Raw genomic sequence first — 18449 nt, 5'->3', positions numbered from 1 at the left:
TATATATATATATATATATATATATTATATATATTATATATATATATTATGAACTGGTAATTATGAAAGTGTGGTTTAATAGTGAATCATAAATTTAAAAAAAAAAAATTAGTTTATTGTGTAATTCGTATTATTACACAATAAGGTCATTGCCATACGAATTGCGCGACAATCTAATTTCTTTTTTTTTCTTTTTTCTTTTTTCTCTTCTTTTTCTTTTCACTTTCTATTTAGACACCTTTTATAATTATCGACTAATATATATATATATATATATATATATATATATATACTGACACGAAAGTAATGAAGTATATGCATTTGCGACCATAAATTTAGTACGTACTTTTTGAATATTGTAACGATGAAGGAATTCGTTTTCTATGAACGTAACCGATGGTCAAAGTATAGGAAAAAAGAAAAGTAGAAAGAAATTCTAACTGGTATAATAATTTATCGTAGCTTCGGAACAAACGTAGATTATTTCTTATCTTCTCTCCTCCCTCTATCTTGCTTTATACCTATTTCAAAAATCATACGTGACGATTAATAAAATATCTAAGACTGAATTTTAACATGCTATTCAGAGAGGCGATAAACGATGACATTTTTGATTGAAAAGTTTCGAGCACAGAATAAAAGAGGAAAAGTGTGAGAGGGAGGGAGGTAGAGAGAGACGTGTGTGTGTGTGAATATATATGTGTGTATGTGTGCGAGTATGTATCTTCAAAAAAACGATATATATATATATATATATTTTTATTGATTAAGAAGAATTTAGGTTTTTTACGAAATCCTCGTTCGTTCTCTGTACACTTTTATATACATTTTTTTCATATAACGTATCGCGTTAGGTGAAAATTCAAACGATACAGTATTTTTCTTCTCTTTACGCGCGTTTACCATATATTTGTTAAATTTGATAATTGTACGTAAGAAAATATCTAAGTATTGTGTTTGACAACTATACCCGTTATACGCGTTAATACGCGTTATACATACAAAAATTATACAAGGAAAGAAGGAAAAAGAAAAAAATTACATACAGTATGTGTGCCACTCGGGAACTTATTATATATCAAACACCTTTTTTTATACAATATAATACGAAGTATAACTATTATTAAGTTTTATAAAAATTTTTGCATAATATTTTACGTCGAAAAATAAAAGAATAAAAGTCTCTCGCTATGATAATTTATCGAAGTATATATATATAACAAAAAAAAAAATTATACAACTCGACGATATCCGATAAAAAAAATTGTCCATTTTACTTTTCGAAACTACTTTCATATATGTTATCGTTAAGTATCGCTCAATGTAATTATATACCTATATATGTATATGTATACCTCTTAATGTAAACCTCTAGTATCTATGTATAGTATTTTATACGCTTTCTGACGAATACGCGAATTGTTTTTTTTCTTTTTTTTCTTTTTTTTTTCTTTTTTTTTTTTTTTTTTTTTTTTTTTTCTTTATATATACTTTCTTTTCAAATACTCGTAATACACTGTCGTGCGAGAAAATTTTGTGGATTCGAAAATTCTGATACTGTTAAATAATTGTTAAATAATATAAACACACTCACACACGCACACACATATATAGAATAATATTAAAGATTTGGAATCTTCGTTCTCAAATTGAAAAAAGTCGACAAATATTCTTGGCAACTTTTAAAATCCTGTGTGTATCATTGTTTTATTATTATTATTATTATTATTTACTATACTTATTACCATTATTTTTATTATTATCATTATTATTATTATTATTATCATTATTATTATTATTATTATCATTATTATTATTATTATTATTATTATTATTATTATTATTATTATTATTATTATTATTATTAATATTATTATTATTATAAAAATAACGACAACAAAAACTACATTTTGCGTTAATAAATTAAAAAAAGAAAAAAGAAATAAATTGCAAACATTACAAAAGTCTTCTTTTTATAAACACACACGTAGGTATTAAGAAATTCTTAATTATTTTTATTATTATTATTATTTTAACATCATTTTAAAAATCCCATATATAAAATATACCAGAATTATTTACATCACAAATCCAGATCAACAATTCTGTCGATTAGAAAAGAAAAAAAAACAGAAGAAAAAGATTAGAATTTTCGGATTCGCCCTAAGATTTTCCCTCGTTCAAGGAAAATTATTAATTTAGAAGAACAAAGAATAAAAAATATAATAATAGAAAAAAAAGAAAGAATATACATAATAATAATAATAATATATATATCGATATACCAAAGTCAATGATTTCACTTGTTCTTTTTTTTTTTTTTTTTTTTTTTTTTTTTTTTTTTTTTTCACGAATGAGTAGAGAGACTTTTGAAGAAAAGTTTGCAAGGAACGTGTGTGTATGTTGTTGTTGTTGTTGATGTTGTTGTGTTGTGTATTGTGCGGCAACGAAAATAGAAATTTAGATACATACATATGTAGTAAAAACGGAGCCACGACTATTTATTGTATAAATGTCGAATTAATATTTAAACAAATTAATTAATTAATCGATTAATCAATTAATTAATTAATCAATTAATTACTTAATTAATTAATCAATCAATCAATCTATCTATCTATCTATAAGAACGAGACGTGTTAGGCTAACATAAAAGAGAGGAACGAATGCTTGCTTGTACAGTATACATGAGAATATATTTTATATCAGCGCGCAGTGCGCGCAATATTTTTTGTATGATATATCCTCTCGCCCGTACCCTCTGCCCCAACCCCTCTCTACCCGAAGTAGAAGCATTTTTATTACCTCTTACAGGATGACGGTGAAAAATCTGTGATGACAAGAAAAAGAGAGAACAAAAAAAAAATAACAAACAAACAGAAATAAACAAACAAGTTGCGATATGTATGAAAAAGCCATTGTCGTGTCATTTGATTTGAACAATGGAAGAGAGGAAACAAAAGAAACGAACGATTCACCGAAGAAAATAAAACCGCAATGCTCAAAATAAAAAAAAAAAAAAATAAAGAAAAAGAAAAGTCAATATTATAAGAAAAAAAAGTATCTATTGTGATTTTTTAAAGTATCGCGGGAATGCGACATTTGTTAGAATTTATAATTTACAACGAGCATATACGTCATACATACATATTTCATTGAACAAATATGTGATGACGATGAGATAATATAAAGTAATAATAACATAGTGATATTATACTTAAATGTTAAAAAAGGAATAAATATAATAAAAAAAAAAATAATAAGTAAATAAATAAATAAATAAATGAATAAAATACAATTTTCATCGTCATTTTCACGCAATATGAAAAAAGATTTGTTCGTCCATTTAAAATAATATATCATAAGGAGAGTACGATTGATTTTTTAAACTAATGCAAGTATCAATTTCTTATTCAAGAAAAAAAAAAAAAAGATATTTTACAATCATATGTTTTTTTTTAGATCGAAATGTATGAGACAGTGTCGAAAATATTTCTATGAACATTTTTCAACATAGAAAAATAATTAAAGTAAATGAAAATTAACTTGGGAATTAACGTTTTTGTTTTCTTTTGCGATAAAATGTACGTGTAATTAAGTACAAGCGTCGTGTCACAGTGTTCGTCGTTTGGTGATATTAAAATGAAAAAAAATAGAAGAATTTTGAATAATAACAATAATTATAATGATGAGGATAATTATAATTCGTGGGTGCGATATTATAATATATAAACATAAATATTAAAATTAATTATTAATTTATCGTTGCTTGTGTATATATAAATATATATTATTATATAAATTGCATTTTAGAGAAAGTATATTTATTTGTCACGTTTTTATTTTCATTGAAATTATACCGTGAGAATTATTGTTCATGTATGGGTCTGCGCGCATGTGTGTGAGATCGTTTGCTATTGAAATACTTGGTCTAGTTTGAATGAGAGAAATTTAATTCTATTTGTGAAGGTGTATAAAATAGTAGAAACAAGTTTATACAAATGTGTGTGTGTGTGTGTGTGTGTATACATATTTATATGTATAAAATTGTACGTGTAAAAATTGTGTATTCTCATATATAACGTTAGCTGTAATAATTTAATAAATACTCTATATCGGAACGATACGTTCAAATCCAAGTTTTATTTTATATACCAACTGTTTGATAATGTTTCTAAGATAAGTAAAAAATTAAAAAAAAAATAAAATTAATAATAATAATAATAATAATAATAATAATAAATATATATATATATATATATATATATATATATATATATGCATTTTTATACATTTAATATACATTTTACTAAGTCAGCATAGTTTGTGCATTGTGTTTACTTATTCATCCGCTCATATGCAAAATTATTACATAGGATATCCCATCTAATGTATTGCAAAGTATTCTTATCAAAACACGTATGAAAAAGTTTTTTATTTCATTCCCCCATCCCTCCCCCTCCCCTCCCCCGGCGCCTATGAAGAAGACAAAAGAGAGATTAGATGTTCTTATTCTTTTTTCTCTTTTTTTTTAACTAATCATAATATTGCAAAAAAAATAATTAATTCTTCGTATAATTATTTTTTACTCTGAAGAATAATCTAGAAATAGAGACGAATATGAAGTTTTCCTTTTTTTCTTTTCATTTTTATTTTTAATTATGACGTTACATAATTGTACATAATTACGATTAATCCTTAATATATAAACTAAAAATAATAATATATAAACTAAAATTTCGATAATAATACATAAATTGTGATGTTTTACATGAGTCACTCTGTATATATAGAAACGATACCTACTTCCTTCTTGGAGAGGATTGCAACTATGTGAAATAAATAGAAATAGATGGACAAATATATAGTTAATAAATGGAAATGTATGAGAATATGAAAAAAAAAAAAACAAAACAAAATTATTTCATTAATAATTATATTTATTAAGTTAATCTCATTTATCGTATAATAATATTTATTTTAACGAGTCTCACGTACGATCTCGAAACTATTTCATCTATTTATCTCTCTCTCTCTCTCTCTCTCTCTCTCTCTCTCTCTCTCTCTCTCTCTCTCTCCCTCTCTATCTCTCCCTTTCTATCTCCCTCTTTCGCTCTATGAGTTCCTCTCCCCTTCTTCTTCCATATTCCTCTTCCTGGATCTATCTTCGTTTCCCCCCTCGAAAATAACCTTTGACAAGCTGCATGTAGTTTAGTACGTCGATCGTCGCCCTCTCGCCTCGGAATTATACTGTTTCTCGGAACGTTTTACATTTGCTTCATTTTCGCGAGTGAAAGTTTGCTTATCTTCTTCTTCTTCTTCTTCTTCTTCTTCCTCTTCTTCTTCTTCTTCTTCTTTTATCGCCTTTTTTTTTCCTTTACTTTTCGCGCTTTTGTTCGATCGATCGATCGATCGATCATCATCATCATTGTATGATTCACGAATAATAAATTCAAACTTCCATCGAACAAGAAACAAGGAGAAACGATATGCTATTTTGGAATTAAACAAAAATCGTACGTTCATCGTTCGTCGGACGCGTAAGAAACAATATACAATATTTTAAAAATTTATACATGTCCTCCTCCCTTTTTTCTGTCGCTTACAATACGTTCGTACATTTTTAAAAACAAAAAAAAAGTGATTAACGATTCTGTATTACACGAATTAATGTAAAAAAAAGAAAAAAATTAGATCTCATTTAAAACAATCATTTATAATCTGATTTTTATTTTCTACTTGAAAGACGATACAGTATTTTAAGAAAATTATTTTTTTTATAAATACTTTAAAGAGAGAGAGAAAAAGAGAGAGAGAGAGAGAGAGAGAAAGAGAGAGAGAGAATTATGTAAGTAAAAATATTATTGCTTTTACATGGACGAGAGGATACTTGTAAGTTCAGTTATGTGTTATGTTTTATTTCGCGAAAATAAACAGTCTTGCATCTCGACGATGATAGATATCTTTGATCTATCTTTGGAATGATCAATTGATGTGCATGCATTTCCTATAATATGTGCAACATATGCATGATCTATTATCAACAAAATTCACATCGATTAATAAAAGATAGTGATATTGAAAAAGATAGTGACTTAACGAATGTTTATTTTATTATCAATTTTAATCGTTAGATAACAAATTCTTATAGAAAATAAAAAAAGAAAAAGAAAAGTCGACAAATATATATATTTTTAAAATGTAATTTTTTAAATGTTAATTAATTTCCTCTTAATTACTTACTGGAACTAAAATTTGTTAAATTAAAAGATTCGTTTCGATAATCTTTTTTTGGACAAAAATCGAATCAATTCCTTTTCGTTTGTCAATTAATAATTATAATTATATTATATTTTGTTTCTTAATCAATAATTACACTATACTAATATTTGATCTAATACTTGATCTAATAGATTTAGCTGTCAGAGATCATGCGTTCGAATGAAGTCAATTTAACATCCTGGACGAATGTTCTGACGTTGCATCGAACTTCCTGTAATGAGAGCCTTTACGACTGTGCCATGAAAGAGTGCATCGCCGCCGAATCAATCGATTTAGATCGAATTTGTGCTGTCATGGAAAATGCAATAATACCGATGACGAATTTACTATGCAGATCATGCAATTACACCAATTGTCAAGTGAACGTGTCATTGATTTTAAATAAATTGGAAACCAGCATCGAGGGTATCTTTTTATCGAGGATAACGAACTTCGATGGCTGCGTTTCGAGCAGCATCAAACCTGAGGTAAACAAGAAATCAAATATTGTTCGTGGACAAATAAAAAAGAAAATATGTATCGCATAGTAATAGAAAAAAAAAAAAAAGGAATTTATGTATACTTTCTGACAAAATTAATATAAAAAGGCTATAAAAATATGTACAATTCTATTGTGAAAAAAGTAAATCAAAAAAATTAATAAATAAAAATTTCTATTAATTACGTTAACATAATTAATCGTTAATGGAATCTTATAAATATAGGATAACATTTTTAGATCCTGGACTGCTCCGATCAAAGAAATATTGTCGATAATGACGATATAGAATTGTATTGTTCGCGAAAATCAACAGTAGCCATTCGTCGAACTGATTGGAGATTCCTTTTCGTCTCTGTTATCATAGTAATAGCTGGTGGCTTAGGAAATACTTTGGTTTGTTTAGCCGTTGTACTGGACAAAAGGCTTCACAATTTAACCAACTATTTTCTATTATCTCTCGCAATTGCCGATCTTCTCGTCAGTCTTTTCGTAATGCCAATGGGTGCTATTCCTGGATTTTTAGGTGAGTTTATTTTTTTCTTTTTATTTTTCATTTTATTTCCCTTTTAATACCCCTTTAAAGTACATCACAGGACAGATTTTAGGTTATTGGCCGCTCGGCATCGTCTGGTGTAACATTTACGTGACCTGCGACGTTCTCGCATGTTCTGCGAGCATTATGCACATGTGTTTCATTTCCGTGGGCAGATATGTAGGCATTCGCAACCCATTAAGAACGCGAAGGACCTATACGAAACGTCTCGTTGTCCTTAAAATAACAACCGTATGGTTACTAGCTATGCTGATGTCCAGTTTTATCACCGTATTAGGTAAACTCTCGAGAAACGTAGTAAAAGGAATAACTTTTTTATAAGTTATTACATTTGATTGGGAAACTTTAATAAAAAAAAAAAAAAAAAAAAAAAAAAAAAAAAAAAAAAATTCGCGAAGTATTTTACAAAGGAGAAACGAACTTAAAAAAAGAAAGATTTCATATGCAATATTTTCTGAAATATCGATAAAATAGATACTCATTTTTATCGACGTTCGATAAAATAAATTCATATCTCGTAGGCTTGATCGATCCGAAAAACATAATGCCGGAAACAACGACTTGCGCCATTAATAACAGAATTTTTTTCATCTTCGGATCCTTAATTGCATTTTATATACCGACAATCGTTATGGTACTGTCTTACGTATTGACTGTACAATTACTTCGAAAGAGGGCGCGATTTATCGCGGAAACTTCAAACGACGATCTATCGCTTGGGAAATTAATTGGAAAATTTGTTTCAACGAAAACTTCCTCGACCGAACGCGAAAATACAAGGTATAAAACATATACGTATTATTTAATAATAACGTTAAATTTGTAAATTCGAATATAGAATAATATTATACTTTGTCGTTTGTTTAGATCTCTTAAATTGTTAAGTGGAAAAACAAATGGAAAGATACTAGCTGCAAATGCGATAGCTTCCAAACAGAAAGCCAGTAAAGTTCTTGGATTGGTATTCTTTACATTTTTAATTTGCTGGGCACCATTCTTTGCATTAAATATTATATTTGCCGTTTGTCCAAATTGTTTTGTGCCGCGGCACATAACAGACACATTTTTATGGTTGGGTTATGCATCTTCCACTATAAATCCTATCATTTACACGATTTTCAACAAAACTTTTCGAGCTACGTTCGTACGTTTATTGAAATGCAAATGGTTCAGATAGTAATTCTCAATGAACTCTAGTATTATGTATTTTATTTTTTCTTACATCTGTTTTTTGCTTTCCACTTATAATTTTTATGTTCTATACGATATAAACCAAAAGCACGTATTAAAATGCTAAAAGACAATGAATTATTATAAGGTACGAGTCTGTTACGATAAAAAGAAAAAAAATAAAAGAAATAGACAATAGTAAAAAAAAAGATCTTTAAAATTACATCTAGCAAGCCTTAAAATGGATAGCAGATTAAATATCAATGAAAAAAATCTATTTGCAATTTATTTATTTTTTGAGAGGCTAAGGGTGTCGTTTTTTTGTTTAATAATTTGCTCTAATTTGCTCAAAAATCAAAACAGTGTGTCAAAGTAAAAATTACATTGATTACAATTAGCATAATGTGTGCATTATATCTGTGGTGCATTTTCTATCATATATCCTAAGTGTCATGTACTTGAACTATTGATCTTTTTTTAACATAGTGATATTTAAATATTACACGTGAAGGAAGATTTAATATTCTCAACTAAAATACTCGTTAAATATTTAACAAATATGTTCGTGCGCAAATAGTTAATTATGCAATAACATCTTCCCTTTAATTTTTCTATCTTTTCATATATACATAGGATAATAGGAAATACATCATACATTTTATAATTCACCTTCTGTATCTTCGTTATCATTAACTTTATATTTTATGTACTTTGGTACAATTTACTTTTTATTTTTTTTTTTTGTTTTTTGTTTTTTTTTAACAACAACTTCATGAAGCATTTCGTTTGTAAGTTAACAGTACATAGTTACAGTATTATAAATGTAAGGTGATACATATAACTGGAAGTAACCCAATAAAAAATATCGAATGATTTCAGTTATACATTTCACTCTGAGTATAAGTATGCATATGTATGCGTGCACACATATACAGATTATTTATTAATATAATGTGTTATACACCAATAGGTGAATACAATGTTTCAAAGTTCAATTCAATGCAATCATTAGCCAATGTTATAGGATTCCACAATATCCTTTTGAAAGTACAAACAAATTAAATGCTGTTCATATCTACATTCTCTAATTCTAATGAACTATGCACATCAATATCTTAATAAAATGTTAAGTATAAATGACGAACTATTCGTCAAAAAATAACATTTCAACAGAGAATGCATTTAATACATGGAAAGTATATTTTCATCTCGTATTCATTTTTTGAATATGATAGCTAAAATTTGAAAGACTAGGAATAGAACAGCCAATTTTTGATAATGGTAATGCTAATGATAATAATAATAATAATAATAATGATGATGATGATGATAATGATAATAATAATGATAATGATAATAATAATAGTAATAATAACATGAATACAAATTATTATAAAGATTCAAGCAAATGTGTAATTTGGATAATAAGCAACAATTTAAATATTAATTAATAAGAACAAATATAAATCTGTGTTTGTATGTGTACGTGTGTATTGATTTTTAAAGTGTATATACTAATGTGTAAATGTGTATAAATTTTTCATTCTATATTTAAAAATGCTATTCATCAAATGTGTATAAAATTTACCTTTGTTTTGTTAACATACTTACAATTGTAATGCGTGTTTTATATATAGCAAAGTAATTTACACAAGAAAGAATCGTCGCAAAGCAAGTAGAACAATCGCTGATGCTAAAATTGCTATTAGAATACTCCAAAATAAGTCATTCGAAGAGGACATTGTTTCTATTTGAGGATTTAAATGCACAGATGATTGAGCTTCTTGCGTTTCACTGAAAGTTGTTTCCGTACGACGTCTCAATTCACTTCCACTAACATTGTCCGTGTTCTCTGCAAAACTTGTTTCAGGTGTGGGTGTATCGTCAACCTATTTAAAATTATATAAATTTAAATCATGAATACACAAAAATAATGCAACATATACAGTAAAAAAATAATAGCATATACTTTTAGAGCTATTGTATCTAACATATTTTGTTCCTCTTCTGTAATAGGTTTCTTTGCTGTATTTTTGGATAACAAATTCACCACTTTTCCACAATTCTCACATTGCCAATCCAATGATCTGAAATATTAAAATTATAAAAAAAAAAATGATACAAATACACAGAAGGTATTAAAGATCATGAATCGTTAATCATTAAAAATAATTATAATAATTAAATATACTTTTTAACTAGCTTTTGTCTTTCCTCAATACTGTAATCTAAAGATCCAATGGTTCCATTGCCGGGTGTAGGCATAAAAGCAATTAATGCTAGCAAGGCTGTTCTAATACTCCATGATGGCTGCCAAGTTTCAGGATGATAATCGGAAATGCTTAGACAAATCTTTTTATTAATCTTAAAGCGACCATTTGGCTAAAACAAATAATTCCCTTTTTTTCATATCAGCCTGAGGAAATAAATATCATTTTTCTGGCATTAAATAAAAAATTAACTTACTGTTAACAAAATAATATTTGGAGGTTTCATAGGATATTCAGGTGGTAATAAAATTCTTCCATGGTAAACGCCTCCTTCAAAATCAGTAGAAGGAGGTCCTTGTATGGTAAAATGCCATTCAAAAAGATTATCATCTAAGGGATATGCGCAATACTCTTCTGTCGCTTCATGAAGTTCTTGAGCTTCTCGCATCAATCTTTTGACAGCTGTAATATGAATCAATATTATTTCATATTTAATACTGACATTAAACACAAAACAACCTGTTCAATATATTACAAAGATTAGGAAAGAAAAGCCATTAAAAATAACAAAAACTTGCCTGGACTTTTTACATTATATTTCCCCTCGAATGACATTTTCAGCATACCGTGTCACGCTTGAAGGTTAAAAAGTATTAAAGGAAAGTCAGTACTTTCAAATGATCTCTATGAAATGAGAAATCTGATATCAAAATGTATTTGAATACTTGTGATTTATAAACTGACGTAATACACGATCGTCTACATTGCTCACATCTTCCTTTGCGTACGTGGCGGTTTATAATGTGCCATGAGATTCGTTTAGCACAAAACGACAAATCTTTCTTTTACCCGAATCGACGTGGCTCTTTGCCAAAAATACGTTCTTTCCGTCGAAAAATAATAAACTGAAGTCTGCTAAATTGTTCAAAAGATATCAACCAATATCAACGCAAAGTCAGTGGAATCTAAATATATAGTAGTTAAGATAAGAAGATAAGTGGGGGGAAATACCACCAGATCGAACTCGTTTCTAACTTATCCAACTCGCTACTAACTTCGTTCTATATAATTCGAAATGTATAAAATTTTTCTGATAATGATGTGTTTATAATAGTGTTGTAAAATGGTGATATAAAAGAAATTGTTTCATTGTGTTATTATTTGTACAATTACATAAAAAAGAAAACGAAGGAACGTAACGTATATAATATTAACTAAATTAATCATTTATAATAACGATATTTATCAAAAATAACCTCTCTTGATCTCTGATATTCTATAAAAATTGATAAAAATACTTTAAAGTACTCATATATGTCTAATAAAATTGACTATGTATTCCTTTGTATTTTCATTTAATCTAATGTAATTTAAGTTTCACGAAAATTTATTATATTTCATATTGATTAAATCAAAATATAAAGGAAATGTAGACTTACAACATAAAATTTTCTCTTTTAAATTATTTTATTGTTATATTATTAAAGCATATAAATAGATCGATCGTAACATTTATCATTATTAATATTCTCAATATACGATAAATTTAATTTGTGCGCACACATTCTGTGCTGCTTGTAGAAGGATATATTTTATTTTTGTATGTACTATACATTGCCAAGATGCTTACTCCTAAAGCTTTACACACGAAGAAAAAAATATATCACATTACTTAGTTTCGTGGATTTCAAGATCAAGTTCTATATAACATTGATCTCAAAAGGTTGTACTATTTAATATGATCAATTTCCTTAACATAAAATATAATTGCATACAATTACTTGAAGTTTTTACGTTTAATGCCAGTGATGTTGCCCAGGGTTATACAGCAGATCAAATAATTATAATACTTGCTGATATTTGTGCAGCATATGGTCAATTTTCATTTTTAGCATCATAATAAAAAAATAATACTGAAATTTCAAATAATAAGAGAAACAAATATTAAAAAATAATATATATATATATATATATGCACAAATTTCTATATGTGTACTTAAGTTTGCTGAGATTAGAAGTTACAAATGAATTAATATGTATTTGATTAATTAGTAAAGTATATTATTATTATCTAATATATAATAAACTTTCTAAATTAAAGAATTATTTTAATTAATATTCAAATAATTGTTGGTCCCTATAATGATTCAAATAATTATTTTCTGCTAAATTCGGAAAAAAAATTGTCACGACTAAAAGTAATAAAATAAAATACAAAACTGTAAAAATTCTAAGAATATTTTCTAAGAATAACTTAGAAATATTTATATTGATGTATAGTACCCTGATATTTTAAAAATTTACTGACTTTGTATCGAAAATAATATGTATCATTTTATGCAACATTTTATAATCTCAATCATATGTAGCAACTTTATATTTAAATTTGTAAAAATTCTATATTATAACTTCATACTATTTCTTTTAATTTTATAAATATAACAAATATTATTTCTTTTTAAATCATATAAGAGGCAAATATTTTGTGAAATTTCCTTTAGAGATTATCATTTGTAGTAATAATAAATATTACATTTCATAATATTTGGTTTTGTTTTTAAACAAATAAAACTATTATTATTGTGTAACAATGTAGCTTAATGCAATATAAAAAACTATTTAAGCGCATATAGTACATGTTTAAAATATTGAAATTTATTTGATCTGTAAGTGCGCTAATGACTTTTTACTTGACTATTGTCATTACTGTAACTGTATATCATAGATTTTTATTGCAACAATATTAAATCAATAATTAATTCAATAATCTGCATGCAATTTTGAAAAATATAAGTTAAACATAGATATTCCATCAGCTAATTTCATTAACACTTAAGAAGTGAAGATTTCTATTATGATAATATTAAGGCATTCTACATCAATTTCTTTTTATTTTCTATAAATATTTAGAATCTCTGTGTTCAACATACATAATGTAAAATAATTATGTGGGAGGCAATGATCTATCAATTTTAGGAATATTTCTATATATTCCTCTCTCTTTTATGTAAACATTAACATATCAACACCTGTGTGGTGATACATTCTGAGTATATGTATATGTGCATAAAATGCAATTACTGAAAAATTATGCAATATGAATGTGTATTATCGAAAGCAGTCTATTTTAGGTAAAACATTTGATTAGTCAGATAAGCTCCTCAAGAACTAAATAAATTATCTCTTATTTCAATACCACAAAATAATCCATATGTCCATATGTACTTTTTACATAAAATACGTGTTAGAATTTTAGCACCTTCCTTTAAAAGCTTTAGTTTATATAATACCACAGTTTGTCACGTTTACTTTACATTAAAGTTTATATATATACATATATATATATATACATATATATATACATATATACATATATATACATATATATATATACATACATATATATATATATATATATATATATATATATCCATTATATATTTTTTTCAAATAATCTAAGCTTTAATGTAAAGCAAATACAAGGAATTTTGCTTTAGCATTATTCCTTTTTTCATCATAATTTCATCTGTAGATAATTATTGGAATAGTAGAACTTACAATTTCAAATATTGTTTTGCAACATACATGATATGCTTTGCTTAAAGTAATATTTTGTGAGATTCTTTGTTCTCTCTCCATGTTCTTAAAAAAAAAGTTTTATATAATTCAAAATATACACTAAATGTGTGTGTGTACATCTACTAAAATAAAATAACTTTGGATATTTGTCAATACACATACATATATAAGATATAATATTAAGTAAAAAATATTACTCGAAATTAATTTAATGGACAAAAATATGGATTAATCCGTAGGAAGTAAGTTATTGTCTGTTAAAAATTATTTCAACAATTCCATTTTCGTATAAACTTATCAAATATATGAACGTGCATAGACTACAAAACTGAGATCTTACACTAAATGATAAAATTAGGCCATACAAATATTTTGTATAAATACAATTGGCATTCAAATAAATTCATTTTTCATTTATCACATTTATCATTTATCCTTATAAGCTTGCTTATATGTATAATTTAATTTTGTAGAATAATAATATTTATTATATTCCTGTTTTTTTTTCTTTTTTATGTTTAGTATCACTGGTCATGGTACTTTTGAATTTCTTTTGCCAAATTTCTTTTTATCAATTTTTATAGATTTTCTAAATAATTTGCAACAATTTAAATTCTATTATTTCAATGAAGAAAAATGAAAATAGTAGAACATTTTTTGCCATCTATTATTTTACACTTTTCTCTTTCTCTTCCCACCTTCCCCCTCGTGTTGTATATTTTATATAATAGAAAAATACAAACAATCCTCTTAAATACAAATGGATCTTCTATCAGCTATCATTAGTCCATTCGCCTGTTTCTTTTAAAGCCCTATCTGTTAATCGCTCTATCTCAGTCAAAAGCTGTTCAGTCTCCATATCAACACATACCATATCTGCTTCTACAGGATCCCATTCTAAACTGTTTGGTGTTGATACTCTAGACCAGGGAGATGCTGTCAAACTAGAAGGCTGACTATTATTAATTGAAGTTTGTGATCCATCAGTACTAATTTTATCATTATCTATAACTGGCAGTGGCAACCCTAAAAGAATATATTTAAACAATCATTTTAAAGTTTTATGCTATTTAATACTTTATGCATCATCAATATAACGAATTACCTTCGTGTTCCCATTCAAGATCTAATGAGGAGCCAGGTGTAGAGGAAACACAAGTTTGTTGTTTCATTAAATTTCGTACATCAAGTATTTGTAGTGGTGTATCTAAACCAGAACTGATAGATTTGATATTATTAAAAAAAATTGTATGTTTACTGTTTTGTATAATAAGCTTTACATTATTTAAAATGGACTACATATACCTCGTAGAAGGATCATTTCTAGAATTTAATCTGGCATATTTGTTAGAACCTCTTTGCCATCCCCCTTCGTCTAATAACTCTAAAGTCACAGGAACTCCATGTTTTTTCTATAAAATATATAAACTAGAATATGTAAAGCATTAATAATAATTTATATTCTATTAAGAATGCTATATTTTTTTTTGCAAAGCTGTATACATGTTGCATAAGCTATTAACATACCCTTTCAAAATTCATACAATATACGCTTCACTCTCTTTTACTAAGAGTTAAATAATGTACAATTAAAGAATTTATTTGATTTCAATCGAAAGATGCTTATATTTTAGGATGAAAGGCAAATGTAGCTTTATCAGAAAGTAAAAATTATATGCATGCAATAAATTATAATTGACTGGTGTGTATACTTTTTATACTAAATATAATACCTTAAATATTGATGATCTTATCAAATTCTTGATATTAAATGTAAATTTAATATAAACTTAATATTTTCTCTAAAGAATCTATATCATCAATATTAATTCAAAATATTAAATTACCTTAAATTGCTTTAAGGAGAGAAACGATAACAGACTGTCCAGTAAGCATAAGGATCAAATTTATAATTAATACAGAACTCTTACTTGTAGATTAAAAGAATTCTGATTCTTACGTTTTTGATCCTTTAGGTTGTTCTTTATCTTCTTCTCCATCTATAAACTACAAAATTAATAAAAATATATATATATATATATATATATATATATATATATACACATATACATATATACACATATATATGAATTTAATGTACGATTTTCTATTTTTAGATCATATTAACAATTTCTAACAATTTCTTTTTTTTGGTGTAAAGAAAAAAATTTCATGTAATTTATTATCATGTCTATATCACACTTTCGTTTAAATCACATGCAATATAAGATTAATTAGTTAAATATATACATACGGTCTAATCTCATAGTAAACATATTTATACAGTCAATATTCTTTAATCATTAATATTGTCAAATTAGTCATGCTACTTGCTATTCAAGAAGAGAACATACATATTTCATAGGCGCCATTAACGTTCACAAACAAAATGCAATAAAAAATAGTGTACACTAGATTGAAATAAAAAACAATACAACTAATATCTACCTCAGCTTGTTCGTCTCCTTGGCAGGACATGCTGGTATGCCTGTGATACAACCTTAAATTTAAATAATACATAAAATTTACCAAAAAACATTGAGAAAATTATGATTTTATTATTACACAAAATGTATTACACGAAATGTAAAAATAATGAAAATAATAAAAAGAGAAATGATAGATATAGTTAAGTTTTATTGTCAATAAAGATGCAGATATACCACCGTGTTTAACATCATTTTAAAGAAGATATAACGGTTATTACAATAATATCTAACCTGTACGATAATGAGTCGGTGACTTTGGCAAAACATCGGCCGAAACAGGCCCCCATGACCTGTCAAATCACGGCGTCTTGCCGTTGGCGTCATCTAACCGATCTATAATGAATATTTAAATGCCAGTCTTTAATTACCACGTAACACGCCCGTAAATTGACAGTTAGAAAAAAGAGACAGCGCCCCTTTATTGTTGTGAATTGCGGACGTCAAACAAGATAGATCATCCTCGACCATGTTTAGTACCGTATGAATAAAAGCAAATACGAACGAACAGCTGCTGTCATGCGCGATCGTTCATTCTCATTTTAACATGCGCATGTTCTACGTCACAAGTTATGAATTAAAGTTATTTACTCATAGTATATACATATTATATATATATTTTACTAATTGTGTATATATATATATTTCTTATTGCATATATATATATTTTTTTTTCCATTGTATTTATGCTAATTTTTGTATAACATAATTTAAGAATATAAAATTTATTAATACAAATTAAAATGTACTAATTATATATAAGTGGATGGTACAAAGAAATGTACAATAGAAAGGTAAAAAGAAATAAAACAGATTTATAAGATACAATTTATTAATGACAAAGGTACAATACTTTGAATAATTTAATACATACGCTTGCATTTCTTTACATTAGGTCTATCATCGTTATCATTAAGTTTTAGAAAGTTCAATTATGCTGAATAAAAAATACTCAATTTGCATCTTTAAGAGGAACGTGTATATTAAAAGTTTCATTTGAAAATAAATTAAATTATGGTGATACTATTTCTTAGCGCATTGAAGATATACACACATTAATCAACAATGATTCAAAAATATATCTCCAGAATATTAAACGTAACAACGGATACTTATTGATCTAGTGGTGGTAATTAACATTTTGATATTATGTAAAGATATTTGTACATTTGTATGTATATTGCATGATGTATATATGTATTGTAAAATAGTTATAATTTACATTCAAATCGAAATGGTATATTGTAGATAGCAAATTCTAAAGCATTTTATATATTACATGCAAAACAATATTGTTATATTCATTAATATTTTGAGAGCGACAACTTAATGTCTAAGAAAAGCATCATATTCATTTAATGATAAAAAGAAATACATTTATAACATAAAGTGTGATTCTATTAGTGTTTGGACAATTAGTTATATCTCTATATATTACATTATTTCAGTATCTTTCAACAAGAACTATTGTCTTTTATATTTTTCTAAATAATTTAACTACTTATTAACGATTTTAAATTAGTAACTTGATGTAACATTTTATATATATATATAAATATATATATATATATATATATATATATATATATATATATATATATATATATATATATATATATTTTTTTTTTATTTGTACACTATTTTTGTAAATATTATAGTGCTCAATAACACTCATGCTGTTGCACTTG

General features: G+C 26.2%; 3 protein-coding genes across 12 annotated transcripts; 1 reads left to right on the top strand and 2 right to left on the bottom strand.

Moving 5' to 3' along the window:
• Window positions 1-4365: 4365 nt before the first annotated feature.
• On the top strand, window positions 4366-9382 carry LOC124951395 (5-hydroxytryptamine receptor 2A). 6 transcript variants are annotated; one of them, XM_047499721.1, is made up of 7 exons: window positions 4366-5540; window positions 5884-5892; window positions 6414-6749; window positions 7001-7286; window positions 7357-7593; window positions 7838-8096; window positions 8184-9382. In XM_047499721.1, exons 3-7 carry the CDS (start codon window positions 6432-6434, stop codon window positions 8491-8493), a joined length of 1410 nt encoding a protein of 469 aa, XP_047355677.1. In that variant the 5' UTR covers window positions 4366-5540; window positions 5884-5892; window positions 6414-6431; the 3' UTR covers window positions 8494-9382. The 6 variants fall into 6 exon arrangements, with proteins under 6 accessions (XP_047355677.1, XP_047355675.1, XP_047355674.1 ...); XM_047499719.1 differs by lacking the exon at window positions 5884-5892 and having other exon boundaries at window positions 4366-5848; XM_047499718.1 differs by having other exon boundaries at window positions 4366-5892.
• LOC124951397 (ubiquitin-conjugating enzyme E2 J1-like) lies at window positions 8497-11653 on the bottom strand. Of its 3 annotated transcripts, none has more exons than XM_047499724.1 (6): window positions 11441-11653; window positions 11275-11331; window positions 10953-11158; window positions 10678-10868; window positions 10456-10573; window positions 8497-10375 (listed from the first exon to the last, which is right to left on the bottom strand). In XM_047499724.1, the coding sequence occupies exons 2-6, from the start codon at window positions 11318-11320 to the stop codon at window positions 10133-10135; spliced, it is 804 nt and encodes a 267-aa protein (XP_047355680.1). In that variant the 5' UTR covers window positions 11321-11331; window positions 11441-11653; the 3' UTR covers window positions 8497-10132. The 3 variants fall into 3 exon arrangements, with proteins under 3 accessions (XP_047355680.1, XP_047355681.1, XP_047355679.1); XM_047499725.1 differs by having other exon boundaries at window positions 11469-11653; XM_047499723.1 differs by having other exon boundaries at window positions 11422-11652.
• LOC124951398 lies at window positions 11384-17275 on the bottom strand. 3 transcript variants are annotated; one of them, XM_047499727.1, is made up of 8 exons: window positions 16996-17274; window positions 16724-16775; window positions 16236-16282; window positions 16123-16156; window positions 15581-15687; window positions 15381-15493; window positions 15147-15301; window positions 11384-12609 (listed from the first exon to the last, which is right to left on the bottom strand). In XM_047499727.1, exons 1-8 carry the CDS (start codon window positions 17049-17051, stop codon window positions 12538-12540), a joined length of 636 nt encoding a protein of 211 aa, XP_047355683.1. In that variant the 5' UTR covers window positions 17052-17274; the 3' UTR covers window positions 11384-12537. The 3 variants fall into 3 exon arrangements, with proteins under 3 accessions (XP_047355683.1, XP_047355684.1, XP_047355682.1); XM_047499726.1 differs by lacking the exon at window positions 11384-12609 and having other exon boundaries at window positions 12930-15301; window positions 16996-17275; XM_047499728.1 differs by lacking the exons at window positions 16123-16156; window positions 16236-16282 and having other exon boundaries at window positions 16996-17275.
• Window positions 17276-18449: the final 1174 nt, after the last annotated feature.

The sequence above is a fragment of the Vespa velutina genome, chromosome 9, assembly GCF_912470025.1.
Source record: "Vespa velutina chromosome 9, iVesVel2.1, whole genome shotgun sequence".
NCBI lineage: Eukaryota > Metazoa > Arthropoda > Insecta > Hymenoptera > Vespidae > Vespa > Vespa velutina.
Note: the sequence above shows the minus strand (reverse complement) of the source record. Positions and strands in the feature narration are given on the sequence as shown.